General features: G+C 36.1%; 1 protein-coding gene across 14 annotated transcripts in view; it reads right to left on the bottom strand.

Annotated features, from left to right (window-relative positions):
- The window catches only part of CLASP1 (cytoplasmic linker associated protein 1), a 284,449-nt gene that overhangs the window by 161,210 nt on the left and 105,950 nt on the right, over positions 1–17,289 (bottom strand). For all 14 annotated transcript variants that reach the window (XM_053666530.1, XM_053666542.1, XM_053666529.1 and 11 more), the window contains exon 8: positions 12,574–12,641. In XM_053666530.1, coding sequence (XP_053522505.1) covers positions 12,574–12,641 — 68 coding nt within the window. The remainder of the gene's footprint in view (positions 1–12,573; positions 12,642–17,289) is intronic.

Genomic DNA, 17,289 nt, shown 5'->3' with positions numbered 1-17,289 from the left:
GAAAAGGCGCCCTGCACTCATGACCCTGTGCATCAAGCCTCATAGCCAGTAGCATATACACAAGGCAGCTGTCGGACAACTTAGTACAGCCCAACCTAACTGCAGATGACTATAGTAGGCCACACTGAAACACAATTTTTACTTCTGTACAAAGAGAGCAAAAATATTAATAATAAATTTTAAGATGGGAAAAAGGGACTTTCAATTGTGGGGATGATTTTCCAATTTTTTATAATGTAGTTTTTAATTCAGCCTTGAGCCTGGTCATAAGAACCCATGAAGGGCCTCCAATATTTTATCAGAACTTTCCATTGGCATTCTCTAAATTCTAATGGTCAATTCTAAATTCTAATGGTCAACGGGTAGGTTTGTTTTCAGTGATGGGGCATCCACACCTGATCAGACATAATATGAAAGGTGGTGGTGCCATCACATGGAGCAGGTGGGTTATGGAGCTGGCCAGGCTCCTCTCAGAGTGGAAGCTGAGGCAGCCTCGGAGTGCACCTGGTGTGCACCTATGCTGTTTGTTGGGGATGAGCCAATGAAAGCCTCCTGACCTCAGAGGATAATCCATCACGCTGAAGAAAGGTCTTTCCTTATCTAGTACAGAGAGTATATCAATCAGTGTGCAATTTTCACTTGAAAAAATGAAAAACAGTAATTGGAATTCAATCTTCTACGTATGGCTCTAACCTTGGGAGACGACACACCTAGTGGTACACAGATTTTCAAACAGCTCTCCAGATTTCAAAAATCCTGGCAATATTTCTAAACTCAGATAAGGTACTGAACTTCTCTGAGCCCATTTCTCATCTGTAGGATGAGAGTCATTCACTTACTTTTTATTTGTGTACGCAGAAGGCAGTTTTTAAATGCCCACCCTGTGCCAGGCCCTGGGCTGTTGCTAACAATTCAGAATGAAGCTAACAGCCAGTCAGCACAATAAGCCTTCAGAAAATAAGTTCCAGAGCCCACAGAGGAGCAAGGGAGATATTCCTGAGGAAGGCTTACAACGCAAAAAGTGATGCCTGAAAACTGAGCAGACATTTATCTCAGTGAAAAGTGGTATGAAGCTACTGGATTGAGAAAGGACAGCAGGTACTGGGACTGGCATTGGCACAGCACAGCACACCACAAAGATATGCACAGCAGCAACCGGGAACGATTAACAATATAATAACCCCAAGCCTCACAGCAACAACTAAGAGAACAGCAGGATATTTAAACTGCTAGTTATTCCTGACAAAAGTACTCAAAATGGAGACTTTTCAGTGAACATATTCAGACTTTTTCATTTTTACTATTTCATGGGAAAGGAAGATGTTTTAAGCAATTTTATGGGCTATAAACAAAATCTGTATATTGATGATTGAAAACTAAAATTGGACCTCTAGAAAACAACATTGTCAACACCTTAGATAATCTCTAAATGTGTTAATAAAAATCATAGTGTATCCTTTCACAGATCATACATTCTCCTTTTCACAATACTTATTTTACCTTTGAACTTGCCCTGAAAAGGACATTTTGCCTAGTAAATGCCAGAACCCAAAACCCCCAGATACCAGATCTACACTTTGTATTCTTTTAGAAATATCATTTTAATTATCACTGTAACATTCCTGACCCAACTCTTCTTGACAACCACTACTGAGACATAAAAGTGAATCAGCTTGAAAAACTCAGAGCCAAATTTGGGAAAAGTTTTCTACCAGAATGCTTTCTCATCCTAAATGACTGCATCAAGAGCTATTTGCCTCTTGTGTAAAAATCCTTTCAAATCATACACCCTGCTTTAATGACTTCACTCTAAAAAACCCAAAAGAGGCAAATAATCATCCTTCTGCATAAGACAGAAAAATAAGATGACAATTTAAAATAAATGTTACATTCCAATAAATCTTAATCCTCTAGTATCAGCTCCATCCATCTCTACTCCAAGATATAAGGAATAAAACCCACATAAACAAAATTCTAAGTCCAAGTGTCCAAAACTACAATCATCCCCCATCCTCAAAACCTGCTCAGCCTCCAAATTCCGTACTTCAGTTAGTTCTACCACCATTCATCCAGTCAGTGAAGCCAAAACATGGAGTTCCTAACACTTCTTTTTCCATCATCATTTCCCACCACATCTTTCCCCGCCCACCCAAATAATCACTGTGCAGCCAGTGCTACCTCCAACCATCTGTGACTTCCATTCCCTCTCCAGTCCCACTAAGCTTGTTCTAATTCAGGTATTCATCCTTTCTTAGGTGGGTTTCTCTTGCCAAATTAGTCACCTAACTGGTGTCCTTGCCTCTAATCCCTTTTTTAAAAAAAAACACTGGATATTTTAAATACATAGAACATTAAAAACATAAACAAAAGCATATAATCCCAGTACCCAGATTACCTCTGGAACCTTTTACAAACACAAAATTACTGCATGTATAAACATAAATAATTTAAATATTACCAGAAAAAAACAAAATAACAATAAGCTTCTCTCCCAACTCTATTACTAGCTTTCATTTTTTTGTTAACTACCTTTTCATTTTGTAATAGTATTAGAGCATCAACTTTCAATCTTTTTCATCTCACAGTACACTAATTACTAAAATTCTGTTGAACATATAAAAATATATTTATTGCCAATCTAACAAAAAAACTGGTATAATTTTGACTTATTCACACTGGGCAAGTATTGTGTTGGCTGTTGTCATTTTTTAGGTTGACAGTCTAAGGGAAAAGAAGTCAGTGCTTCTGACATATAGTCAAGTACTGCATGTTTTAAAAATTCTTGCAGCACACCAGTGTGCCTCTTCACACTGGTTGAAAATCACTGCATTAGGGTGAGAGAACAGTTGAAATAACAGCCGTGAAGAGTGTACATTTCCATTTACCCCATGGCCCAGTCTCTCTACTGTTAACATCTAACATTAATAACATTTATTTGTTACAATTAATGAACTGCTTTTGATACATTATTAACCAAAATCCACAGTTTATTCAGTTTTGTTTTTTTTTTTACTTTTTCCTACTGTCCTGTATCTGTTCCAGATATCAAGTTACAATTAGTCATCACATCTCCTTGTTGATGACCTTGGCAGTTTCCAGGAGTACTGGGTTGGGTAGTTTACAGAATATCCTTCAATCTGCATTTACCTGATGTTTCCATCATGTGTAGAGAGAGCTTATGGGTTTGGGGAGGTAGACTACAAAGTAAAATGCCATTCTCATTGCATTGTATCAAGAGAACATGCTATCAACCAGACTGCTAATATGAACCTGGATCTTTATGACAGTGTTTGTCCCATGTCCCTCCTGTGAAGTTACTCTTTTTCTCCCTTTACATGCTGTACTCTTTGGAAGAAGTCACTAAGCACAAGCTGTATAGCATACAGCGTGGGAAGTTAGGCTCTCCTCTCCCAGGATGGCATAGCTACAAAACTCATTTGGAATAACTCCACATGGGAGATTGTCTCTGTACATATGAATAAATACATACAGAGCTTATGTATTCATTCAATCATTCTTTTTTAATCAGTACAGACTCACCGGCTCAGACTGTTCCATCTTTGAACACCGGAATCTTTCAGTTGACACACCCGTATGACTGGTTTTTATTTTGCTTTTTTGTTTTGCTTGAGCTTTTCTTTAGTCTCTGGCATACAAGATGTACCAGGCATATTGGGTATATTTATTCCCTGCTCCAGCCCTAAACTGTCCATTTACCCAAGGAGCCCTGGTGGTATTAGAAACCAAGATCTGGGCCCTGGGTGGTAGTTTCCTTACAGGAAATCTTATACCCCTGACTCTGCATCTGGATTTTCTTTAGAGATCTTTCTATATCTAAACAAAAACATCAACCATACCATTTTAAACACCAGTCCAACTTTAACCTCCCAATAGCCTATCTACAGTGGAAGGTGCCACAGTGGACTATTTCCTTCTAACACATAGGATGATATTTATGGATTAACTCCTATGCCAAGCTATCTACATGCACCATCTCATTTACTTCTCCTATCAGTGCAGGAATTATTATCCCCAAACCGTGTGTGAGAAAATCAAAGCTGAGAGCCAAGCTGCAGGTGCAGGTCACACACTGCTCTTGCAGTCACAGTCTGAGGGAGTCCAAAGTTCACACGCTCTCATTCCTGTCCCAAAGTCACATATACCCATCATCTAGGCACAATAATCACTTCAAGTACTGGTGACATTCTTTGATGGTTTACACCAGTCTGCACCACAGAGAACTGTAAGGCAAAACCTGCAAATTTATCAGTTAAATTTAGTTCACTTAAAGGACTACCCTTTTTTCTAAATTACACCTTTCTTTTTTACTGGTGTCAAAGCTCTCATTTTATGAAAGACCAAGAGATAGGTGGGATTTTGTTTTGTTTTTATATTTGGTAAAACTAAAGTTGGCTATACGGTAGCGATCTCTTTACCCCTCCCCCACCCAATTTCTAAAATTTAACTCTGAGAGTAGATGGCCTACAATACAAACCTGTTTCTTAGAACAGCATACAATGCCCTTGTTCATCTTTCCCTACAACATTCTCCACTTCAGCAATACCAAACTAATTTTAAAAACAAATTCATCATGTTTATAATATTATTTCCTCTGCTAGAATTATATCCCCTGACCCTCTATCAACCAGGCAAACAAGTGATTAGGAAAATCACATTATTGAAATGTCCAAAACTTGGTTATTTAGTGCTAGTGCCTATTTTATTAGTATCTCTTCAAATGTTTTCAGTTTTTTAATTATTCCCTAGGGCAACTATTGAAGATAATACATCTTCAGAATCAAATAAAGCCAAAGTTTTATCACAACAATAAAGAGAAAGCAATGAGTTTGACTACATATAGGGTTTGCTGGATGGAGGACTGGTCTAAGATGATAGAGTCCAAGGCTATGCTTGCTGTCCAGCCACCAACACAATTATAGAAAACCTGAAGCCTCTGTATTCATGTTTAAAAGCTGCCCTGCCTACTGCTCATGGAGCTGCTGTGAGGATCATAAAACAAAGACAAGCAAAAGACAACCAGGAAAGTGTTTTGAAAAAATACTAAAATACTCTATATACAACTGTGGTATAATTGCTGGTATATTTTGCGGATTGTTAATGGTCTTTATTAACCATGGGTTGTTAGAGGAAAATTCAAATGTAAGTAAGTTGCAAGTTCCATTTGCAACTACTTAGGGTAAAAGCTACCAACAATTCTAAGCTTATATTTCAAGCAGGCAACTTGAAAGGAATTATCGAGTGAAGTCTTTATTCTGTATTCACATCCACAAGGCTCTCTCCATAGCCTTTAATAAATTAGCAGACTTCCACAATTATTTCACCCTGTTGTTTAAAGAAACAATCCACAACACAACTTAAGAAAAATGCTGCTTATATAAGTAACAACTTTGAAATTCTCAAATGAAGGACTCTAAAGAGATCGCTTCAGAACATGAATTATTTAAACTCTCTTGGCCAGGTTGATTTCCTACAGTAGCTTAACCTGAATACAACATAATGTAATAAGGGGTGAAATGAAAAGGAATATCCTCTATCCTTTAAATTCCCAAAATGAAAATATAACTAACAACAGAAATGCAGCTCCTTCCAATATGACCATTTCACAAAACTGAATCAAATTTAGTTTAAGAAATAAATACACACAACTTAACAATCCTGTTCAAAATAAATACAGCAAATTCCCTGTTTAGTGGTAGAATTGTTGGTATTGTATTTTGTTTCAGCTGCAGGAACAACAAATTAAAAGTCTGCCAGGAAGACCATTCCATGGGAAAGCAAGACAGTGATGCAAGCTGTTGCCATCCCATCAGTTACACTCTTCCTTCAAACACAGACCTTGTTCACAGGAAGTTCTTTCAACACTGCAAAATAAGGGTCACACCTCCATGGAAAGAGAGAAGGCTAATCAGTAAGGATTTTTGGTTTTGGTTCCATTTTTACACTTTAAAAATGCATTCTTTAAAAAAATGTATAATGTAATTGTCCAGAGGCAAAACACCCTTGCATTGCTATGATTTATCTGTTCTCTTTCTCTGCCCTCTGCTGAAAAACCTTAGAAAATTTTCAGCCACTATATTCCTTTTAAAATAGCTTATACTTACTAACAAATGTCCTGCAAATGTAAAATAAGTTTTTATCATGATCCATATACTGTGAACACAAGAGAAGAAAAAAATTTAAAGTAAAAAAAGTATGATGAATACACAGCTAACCCTAAAGTTTACTGTACCTACTCTACCTCTCTAGTCCTCAAAGGTTAACATGAATACATCTGTAGGTTGTATTCATGTTACAATTTTTCCTCTGCCTAAATGCAAGTATTCATAGCAATTATTTTCATAAGTTTCAGACACTATTTTAGCTACCAAAGCAATTATAAAATCTTAAATACTTAAATATTTTATATTTCCTAGTTAAGCAGCAAAAATTACAAAATTTCAGAGTATACTGGAAGAGCCTACCTTTCCCAGTAGTCATGTTCATCAGTGATCTTGGAACAAATAAAAACAGTGCTCTGAAAGCTGTATCTACTCACAGCAACTTAAGCATCAGCAAACTCCACCCACACTACTTCTTCAGTCTGATCCACCACCCATGACAACTGCCACCCCATTCCAAAATAAAAGCCTAGACTATATATAACCATGATGTTTTTAAAGGGGGGCAGAGGGCTTGGGTGGGAGGTGAACCTTCTCTATCTGACTCTACTCATGTAAGGCTGCCTTCTTTAAAACTTCTTTAAAATTTTTTTTACCAGCTATTTGATCCCCCCCCCCCAAAAAAGAGGACAACATTACTAACATAAACCTTAAATAGGAGCAACGTCAAAAGCAATCTTATTTCCACAAAGATAAAGGAAACTGCCAGTTTCGGTGTAAACTGTTATCAGAAACAGTCACTTCCAGGGTATTTTAGGTGATCTTCTTAGCACAGCACAGCGCAGCACATCAAGCACACTTGTCAGCTTTATAATAGATTATCCCTATACCTGTGACTATGGAAACACTTTCCTAATACACTGAACCAGAATCCCAAACCTTGGCACAGTGCAACAAACAAGCACAAAAGGGATTGGGAACTCATTATCAGGATTGGTTTTAAAGACTACGCAAAATAATAAATGCTTGGCTTCTTAATAAAGAAAATGCGGTCAATTCACTTTTAAATGTATGCTTTGTCCAGACTACCCTGGGCAACGATTCAGATATTACCTTACCATTCATCATCGGTCTATTTGTTTTCAGACTTGCATAAGTATTTCTCATTTCCAGCAACTTAGAAATGGTATCTAACATTTTTCAAATTATAAAAATTTTCAGCAAAAAAGACATAAAGCAGGATGCATCTGGCACCAAAATGATACCCCAGATACATTCATGTACAAAGGCCAATAATTTTATGATGATCTCTTATCTAGTTTATAGTTTTGTTGGCAAATAGTCTTTTTCTTTAGCTACAAATTATGAAATTTTCATAAATTTACTGGCATGAGATTTTCATTTTCCCCAAAAACATGTTAGTTTTGCTTACAAAACTCAAACGCATAAGCATATTTAACCAAATTAATGTACATGGGCCTCATTTCAATCAAATCCAATGAAAGATCCTTAAGTGAATGCAGATGAAGGACACATTCTTTCGTGCAAAAATCCAATTCTCCCAAGAACATAAGCATATCTGTATGATTTCTTCTTTAAAAAAGCTTACATAGAAAATAATTTACTTTTGCAACTCATGAAGAAAAAAATAATTTTCGCACCATGGAGTTTTCTAATTATATGAAGATGGAAAAAGAAACATCTATAAAACAACCTATTTTTAACTCCCATATTATTTTTTAAATATTTTATTTATTTATTTTTAGAGAGGGGGGAAGGGAGGAAGAAAGAGGGGACATCAATCAGTTGCCTCTTGCATGCCCGCACCTGGAGACCTGGCCCACAACCCAGTCATGTGCCCTGACTGGGAATCGAACCAGCAACCTTTTGGTTCACAGGCAGGCACTTAATCCACTGAGCCATACCAGCCAGGGCTAACTCCCATATTCTTGCCACTAAAAGCCAAAACACAACTTTGGGTAATCTAGCAACATAAAAGAACCATACAAATATGTAGTATCCTATTACAGGACTAACTGCTATGCAGCTGTTCTTTAATTGATGATCTAGTCACAATTCTTATACTTAAAAAAATTTAAGACCTTCAGTTTTATGTAAATATAATCAATTACACATCTCAGAAAGTAATTTTGAATGTCAAGAAATACAACCTAGGATGAAACCTATTTATTCCCTAAGAGTATTGCTATTACATTAATAGCAATTTGATCTAATTTCAAGTTAGATCAAATCCAGAGCTTTTATTTCTTACTCAGGACCATTATTGTTCACACGTAACAAAAGAAAAGACAATTAGACTTATCAAAATTAAAAACTTTAAACACCAGGAAGCAAAAAGACAACCCACAGAATGAGAAAATACATTTGCAAATCATATACCTGCTAAAGAGTCATGTATCCAGAATATGAAAAGAACTCTTAGAGCTGACCAACAAAAAGACAAATTTAAAAATGGGCAAAGAACTCAAAGATATTTCCCAAAAGAAAGATCTACACATGGCCAACAAGCACATGAAGTATGCTCACCATTAGCCACTAGGGAAATGCAAATCAAAGCCAAAATGAGATGCCATCTCATACTAAGATGACTATAATTTTTAAAGAAAAAATGTTTCTGATTTTCTTTTGTTTTTTGTTGAAGAGGATATGTAGAATTTAGAAAGCTCACATATTGCTGATGGGAATGTAAAATGGGAAGCCACTGTGGATGACAGTTTCTCATTAGTCAAACACAGCATAACCCTATGATCCAGCAATTCTACTTTCAGATATATAATACTCAAAAGAAATGAAAACAGATGTTCAAACAAAAACTTGTAAATAAGTGTTCAAAGCAGCGCTATCCGCGATACCCAAAAGGTAGAAACAATCCAAATGCTTATCAATGGTCGAAAGAATTAACAAAATGTGATATATATCCATACAATAACATACCATAAAAAGGAAAGAAATACTGATACATAGTACCACATGAACGAACTTTGAAAATATTAAGTAAAAGAGACCATACGTTAAAAAAAAAAACATATGTTGTATAATTCCACTTATATAAAGTATCCAAAATAGGCAAATCCATAAACGGCAGAATGCAGGTTGTCAGGAACTGGGAAAAGAAGGACATAGGGAGTGCTAGTAAGCATAGGTTATCCTGGGGGTGATGACACTATTCTGGAATTAGAGAGTAGTAATAATCGCATAATTCTGTGAATATACAAAAAGCCACTGGGTTTTCTACTATACACAAATTTTTGGTATGAATTCTATCTCAACATTTATAATCTGATGATTTTTAAAAAACCCAAATCCCACTTGTGATTAAAAACTCAGATAAACAGGAATAGATGAGAACTGCCTCATCTTGCTGAAGAACATCTACAAAAAAGCCTACAGTTAGCATACTGTAGTTGTGAAAGACCTACAACGGGGAACTAGGCAAGGATATCCACTCTTACCACTCCTATTTTATATAGTAGTAGAAGTTCTAGCCTTCTACTACTCTAGCCTCCTACTACTATAATAGAAGTACAATAAGGCAAGAAAAAGAAATAAAAAGTATACAGATCTAGAAGATACAAACTGGTCCTTTTTACCAATGATACAACTATCTATGCAGAAAATCTTAAGGAACCTACAAAAACTCCCAGAACTAATAAGAAAGCCCATAAAGGTTGTAAACTAAGCTGTCTTCAGAGCAAAGATGGGCAAAGCAAAGGAAAGATGAGTTGAGAAAAAGTAGAGTAGTCTATGGTCTGAAGTCTGGAAGAGTTCAAAAAATGGTTGGTCAGGGAGTCATTGGGCAAAGAAACAAAATTTAGAAGAGGGAGATGGAATTTCTCCATGGCTACTGTGGTTTCTCTCTGCTGCCTAAACATTCAAAGAAGAAATCAGGCTGTTCTTTTGGCTTCTGACAGCTATTAAATATCTTATGGGTCTCTCAACATTACTGTACACAAACTAAATTTATTTGGATTAGGAATTCTGAAATCTTTGAATATATGCCTTTAGGTGATTCTATTTTGGCTTTAATAATTAAAATACTAATAATACATATATGCAGAGTGGGGCAAAAGTAGGTTTACATTCGTGAGTTCACAAAACAGTTTATTCTTGTATTATTTATTAATTTTTGTGCTATTTTCCATATGAACAACTGTAAATCTACTCTTGCTCACCCTGTGTAATTAAAAAATATAAAATTATAGGCCTCCAGTTTTAAATTAAAGCTTTCTTACCATCTGCTATTTTCAACATAGACAACCTATCCCTATATATACCACATATTTATACATAAATACATACAGAAGCACACACATGCACACAAGTATATCATGCAAAATAAGGAAAGTTGGGGGCAATATTTACACCTGGATGTTTAGAAAAAAATGTTGCTGTGATACACCCAATGCCACAGGATTTTGGTAGTCTTGATGGTTAAATCATAAGAGTGATGTTCATTAAAGCTATTTGTTATCCCCCCACCCCTGCCCACAGGCAGGGGGGTCCTTCTGACATGAATGTGGTCCTTCTCCCCAGTGCCAGCATTATAAGGAGATACAGTTTCAAAATTATAATATAGGATATGAACCACAAACTCAGTTTTATGCCACTACTACTATATCCTTGCCCAGTGCTTTCTAACTTGGTGCCAACAAGTTTTGAACTAGGAAACCATACAAATTACACAACTATATATATATACACACACAAGTGAAAGGATGTATCTAGCAACTAGCTGGGTAGCCCTGCCCACGCACACCATCAAGCTCACTCATCACTGGAGCATGACTCCAAGGGCACAGTTCTGATCCCAGCAATACCAATGGTACATTTTTTTAAAGCACATATAAAAGTAAGTACAAAATTAGAGGACAATATGCAGAAACTATGCCATAGATAAAATCACATACAAATTACATAATTATAGGAAAATAAATTAATGGGAATATAAAAAATGAAACCTTATTTATTGGTAATTACTGAATTATAATAATATTCTTTTTATAAACATATTAAAAAGAAATAAATGGAATCAATGAAAGCAGTTTTAGAACACTTCAAACATTTCATAAGAAAAATGCCACCTAGAGACAAATTCTTTACTGATAGTGGTAGATACACAGCAGAGCTTAGTCCAAAGACCTATACCTGGCTCTGTCTTTGCCCTTCCTCACCTATATGTCACTCTGGGGGAAATCACTCAAACTTTTTTACAAGCTCAAGATATTCAAAATTTGAAAGCTATGCAATGATTTAAGCTCCCCAGCAATTCTGAAATAGCTACAATGCAAAGTTCTTGTTAGCCAATGTCTTTCTGATGACTTTATTTACACAGTAATTCAGTCTTGTCTTTTCTTCCCCGTCTGGAATCACAAGAATTATCCACATGTCCTCAAATAATATCACAAAGTACAGTAAAAGGAATACACATGCTAGGAAAAAAAGGTCAGAATTCATATTTCAGTTATTATTTTATTTTCTCAACAATATTATCACATACCTACCATATGCCAGGGACTTTCTGAGACAGCAAAGATAAAGAAAGTAATAAAACAAAGTTCTTGTCCTCGTTAATATAATATGTAAATTAAATATTTACCAAAAAATACTTCACAGTGATAGGCACTAAGAAGGTAAATCAAGCAGGATGAGAGCACAGTGCTGCCTTAGAAATCTGGGTGTGCTATTCCAGATGACCTTGTAATGACGTGAACTACAGCTGAAATCTGGATGGAATGAGGAAGACAGCCATGATGACATGGGGGAACAATGTTTCAAGGAGAAGGAATCATAAGCTCAGAGGCCTTGAAGCAGGACAGGTTTAGAGTGTTCAAAATTAGCAAGGAGGCCAATGGGATGGGAGCCAAGATAATTTTAGGGAAGAACAATACAAGATGTAATCAGAATGGTGATCAGCATCAGATCACTGCAAAGTCTGGTGGGCCATGGTGAGCCACTGAATTGTCTCTGTGTAATGAAAAACCTCTAGAAGATTTTGAATAGAGAATTAATGCCACTGAAGTTACATTCCAAAAGGCTTCTTACTCTGATTGCTATGTGGAAATGACTGTTGGTGTTGGGAGAGAGTAAATACAAGGATATTGGTTAGAAGGCTACCATGAGAACACAGGTAAAATACAGTAACAGCCTTCAGTAAGAGAATAGTAGCAGTTACAGTGAGAATGACTGGGATTCTACATGTATTTTTTAAAAGTAAAGCCCACAAGGAGTAGCCGATGGACTCAAGGTCGATTGTGAAAAAATATCAATGGCAACCCCACAGCTTCTGGCCTCGAAAAGTGAGAAAATTGAGGTTAAGTCTTAAGACACAGAAATCCCTATCAAGATATCAAATTCAGCTGTTCAGAAATACCATCAGCATTACTGAAATTAAACTTAAAAAAAGCAAAATAAAATAAATGCTTTTTCTACTCACCATTTGCAGATTGTATCATGTTTCCAGATTTTTGGACTTCATCAAATTTTGTAAAAATTACATTCAATCTGTATTGAAAAGAAATATATATGTATAGAAACTATTAACCATTACCAAAAAAATCTTTGACACAAACCCACCTAATAACAAAAACAGAATATTAATAATAATATCAATAGCCAACAATAATTGGGCACTTACTATAGGTAAGATCCCACTGACTGAAAGATCCCATTTAACCTTTGTAACAGCCTTACAAGGGATTAATATCATCCCTATTTTACAGATAAAGAAACCAAGGCCCCCTTAGCTTGCATAAGGTGACACAGGGTGGAGATGCCAGTCCTGAGAGTAAGAATCCAGAGCCCAGGCTTTTGGACATCATATTAAATTTATTGCTCTATACAAAACATATACATATTATGAAAGGCATATATTTCTCATTTTTCTGAAGCACAGACTGCTAATGACTTAGGATAAAGACTTTCAAAATGCTCTAATATAACAATACAAAGCCTTTTTATTTTCTCCGACTTAAAGCTTAATTTTAAAATGCTATAAATAATTTCTCTATAAACAAATGCTGTGACTAGATAATCTTCAGCCTAAAAAATTAACATGACATTAACTTTCTATTAAAAGGATCATTTTAACCTTGACATTTATTTATGTTTGATTGTTTTTATTTTTTTTGTTGTTCAAGTACAGTTTTCTGCCTTTTACTCCTAGCCCCACCCACCCAACCTCCCAGCCCTCCCCACCACCTTGACATTTAGACAGAAGCAAAACTCAATATTCCATCCTAGTGACCCAGAAATGAGAGAAAAATTGGGAATGGAGGGGAGAAAGGAGGTCAAGAAAAAAGAGGCTTTCCCAAGTAAAACACAGATACATTTGAATAAGTATAAAAGTTAAAGATTCCAAGGTAAGGTACTTCTGCATTCAAACCTATGCCACCTATTTCAAGGAGCAAACTAGAAATTTTAGCTATTTCTTACAAACCATCCTTGGGGATAGAGATAGAAACAGTATTCTTTTAGTATTCTGTACACATCAAGCACTATGTCATGTAGGGAGTTACACCACTGTGTGAAAGGTGCCTAATAATCCTGTCCCTTTTCCCTCACTACAGAAAACAAGATATTTCACTCATTCTGGTCTCAGTTCATTATAATTAGTTCATTCACCGAACCTAGCAAAGCTAGCTAGCTAGATGCTGTATGTGTATAGGTCTTACTCTCTTGAGCTTCTACTCACTTCTACTTCACTCTATTCTACTTAGAATTCTAAGTAACAGGGTAGCTAAAAATGCTCATCAGCAAATAGAGGTAAAATGAAAGGGACGAACTAGCCTGATAGACTTCTCCCTGTTCTCACTCTATGGTAGATATCAATAATCTTTTTGACCCATCTTTCCATCTAAGTCCAGGTATAGCCTCAGAATCTTTCTCGAAGCTGCTCCAGAGAATCACTACCCATTAATCAAAGTTGGCATTAAATTGAAAATCTATTTGTCATCTCAGGACCAGATATAATTATCACTCACTTTCAAATATAGTGGTTACTAAAGATCTGAAAAGATGCCGTAGACTCAATCTTATGATGTTCCTATCACCTTCCCTTTTATAAGCAGCAAAGGTCTCCAACAGCTTAATAAGCCCATCAATAATATCATTAAACAGGTTGCCAGGGCATGCCCTGGCCAAGTTACCACTTTATTATGTCACAACTACACCTTCTGACATGAGCATGCCTGCAAATTTGCACATTAGGAACAACCATGTCTGGCTGTTCTTGAAATTTCTAGGAGGAGACAATTATTTCTTCTATTCCTGGGAGACTATTCAACATTATCAATGTCAACCGTGGAACAATCTGTAGATTCTCTATCTGTGGTAATGTCTGCTCACTGTGGCCACATTACCCATAACTGGCAGACCCAAAACAGCTAGGTATGAGAATGCTAAAGAGATCACTATTATTGGTATCCACACCTTAATTCAGAATCCCTCAGACAGGCATGCCGTTTCCTCTACTTTCATATTCCTGTTTCACCAGCTGCCTTAATCTCTGCACAAAAACACCTATGCAATGGCTCCTATCTAAGTTACTAGCTCAGGTCAGTAACCTGACAGTCTAATATCAACCAAGCATTTCTTAGAAATACTTTCTGACTGCTAGTTCTGAGTACAGCACTAGAAAATGCCCCTGTTGGGACCTTCGAATTGGCACAAGTCTAAAAGGATGAGTTTTATATGTTCGAAGACATTGATTACATGACTAATGATTACCGTCTGAAGCCACCATTTTTTTTCAATTTTAATTTTAAACCTTTAAACCTCACATTTAAAATCAATTTCTTCACTAGTTTGACTAATAATAACATTTTCCCCAGGTTTTTCTGATTTTTATATTCAACTCTTCAATTCAATTGTCATTTATTTTACTATAAAATTTAGGTCTAATTATTCCTTCCTAGAACATTTAAAAATACGAATTTAAAATAATTTCCTAGAAACAAACACTAGTAATCTCACAGTCAACAAAGCTCAACCATACTCTCAGACCTTCTCATTGGCTTCTTAGTCCAATACTTTTTTTAAAGATTTTATTTATTTTTAGAGAGAGGAAGGAAGAGAGAGAAAGAAACATCAATGTTTCTCCCTCTGGAGCTCCCTCTACTGAGGACCTGGCCTGCAACCCAAGTAATGTGACCCATCTGGGAATGGAACCTATGGGAATCTATGAACCCTGAGAATCTAGGAATCTATGAACCCTATGAATCTGGGAATCTATGAATCCCGCTGGTTCATAGGCCAGCGCTCAATTCACGGAGCCACACCAGCCAGGGCTCCAATACTCTTTATATTGAGCAGACACACATATACCTAACTTAGAGGAAAGAAGAGACTATGAAAAGTTTTTAATATGTCACCAATACCTCCAAAGAGAGAAAATACTGCAAATCAAAAAATCAAAGAGAGAAGTACCCCTTCAAAAATGGCAGAACAAGGAACTCAGAACATCTGCTCCTCCGAAGACACAAAGAAAACATTGGCAAAATCATGTTTTCCAAAACTCTGGAAATTACAAAGACAACAATCCAATGAGTATTCTTCAAGACAAACAGCTGAATCTAAGTTTTCTATTGTTTCCTGTGCCCTGTTTTCATCTCCAACTCACCAGCTGAAAACCAACAGTCTCCCAATGATAGGTAGTCTGAAAACCAGCAGCCTCACAGATCCTGAGAAGAGTTGAACAAGTTTGCAGCTCAGTAAAAATCTCCATTCCCAAAGACCCATTATTGTTAGACCTGTCTGGTATATTCTGAAACCGAACTCCACCTCCATTCACAAAGTCTGTCTTTATTTGACCTGATTCAGTGCATGCTCAGTGCAAGACCCTTTACCGTGAAGCCATGATCAAAAAGAATCTGGGACAACTGATTAACACAGCAGCTGCCTGTGATGGCAATAACAGCTGGAGCTAAGAAACTGACCAAAACTGGAAAATAAGACGTTCACAAGACTCTGAAAAGTTCTAAAATATTCCTGGGAAACTAGAAGGCCACATATATGTGCAAGACAGGTACATGCCTGGGAAAGGCCCATGAAGGCATTGTCTCACCTCTTGCTAACAAGGAGACAGAGTAAAGGAGAAGGTAGAGCTGCACAGACTGCCTCCCCCCAAAATGAAAGCATGCGCTTATATACACCGAAAAAATCCTTACATTAACAATCAACCGATTTTCAACAAAGGTGCTAAAAAATTCTATGAAGATCAAAACCATAATACGATACCCATATGCTGCCTATCATCAAAACAAAACAACAAAAAATAACAATTGTTGGCAAGAATGTACACTGATGGCAGGAACGCACAATGATGCAGCAGGTAGGAAAAACAATATGATGGTTACTCAAAAAATTAAATACGGAATTACCATATGATCCAGCAATTCCATTTCTGGATATACACCTAAAAGAACTGAAAGCAGGAACTAGAACAGATCAGTACACCCATTTTCATAGCAGTATTATTCACAATAGCCACCAGGTAGAAGCAACCCAACCCTGTATCAACAGAAAAATGGATAAACAAAATGTGATACATTCATTTACTGCTGAATGAAATATAATGGAATTTCATTCGGCAATAAAAAAGAATGACTTGTGCTACAATATGATTGAACCTTGAAAACATGGTATGTGAAAGAAGGCAATGAACAAAAAACTACATTTTGTGTGATTTTTATTTCCATGAAATATACCAAAAAAAGAAAATCCATTAAAAAGTAGACAAGTGGTTGCCAGGGCCTAGATGGAAGGAAGGATGGATATGGGATTTCTTTAGGGGGTGACAAGAATGTTCTAAAACAAGATAGCAGTAATGGCTACACAACTTTGTGAATATTGTTCAATTGGGTATATGTTAATTATGAAAATTACAGTATATAAAATATTTAATAAGAAAGCTCATATAAAAATAAAGGAAACAATGCTATAAAAATGGAATATACAGTAAACAAAAAAAACCTTAGTAATTAAAAAAAATTTTTTTTTAATTTTTTAATCAAACACCCAATAGAATAGCTGAAAGATAAATTTGAGAAACATCTCACAGAAGACACAGCAAAACTGTGAAGCTATAAATGGGAGAGAAAAGTCAGAAAGCTAGTTCAATTGGTGATAATATAACTATTATATTTACAAATAT

This window comes from Artibeus jamaicensis, unplaced genomic scaffold (genome assembly GCF_021234435.1).
Source record: "Artibeus jamaicensis isolate MK-2021 breed Jamaican fruit bat unplaced genomic scaffold, CSHL_Jam_final contig_463, whole genome shotgun sequence".
NCBI classification, from domain to species: Eukaryota; Metazoa; Chordata; class Mammalia; order Chiroptera; family Phyllostomidae; genus Artibeus; species Artibeus jamaicensis.
The sequence above is the reverse complement of the archived record's forward strand: the minus strand, read 5'-3'. Positions and strand labels throughout refer to the sequence as shown.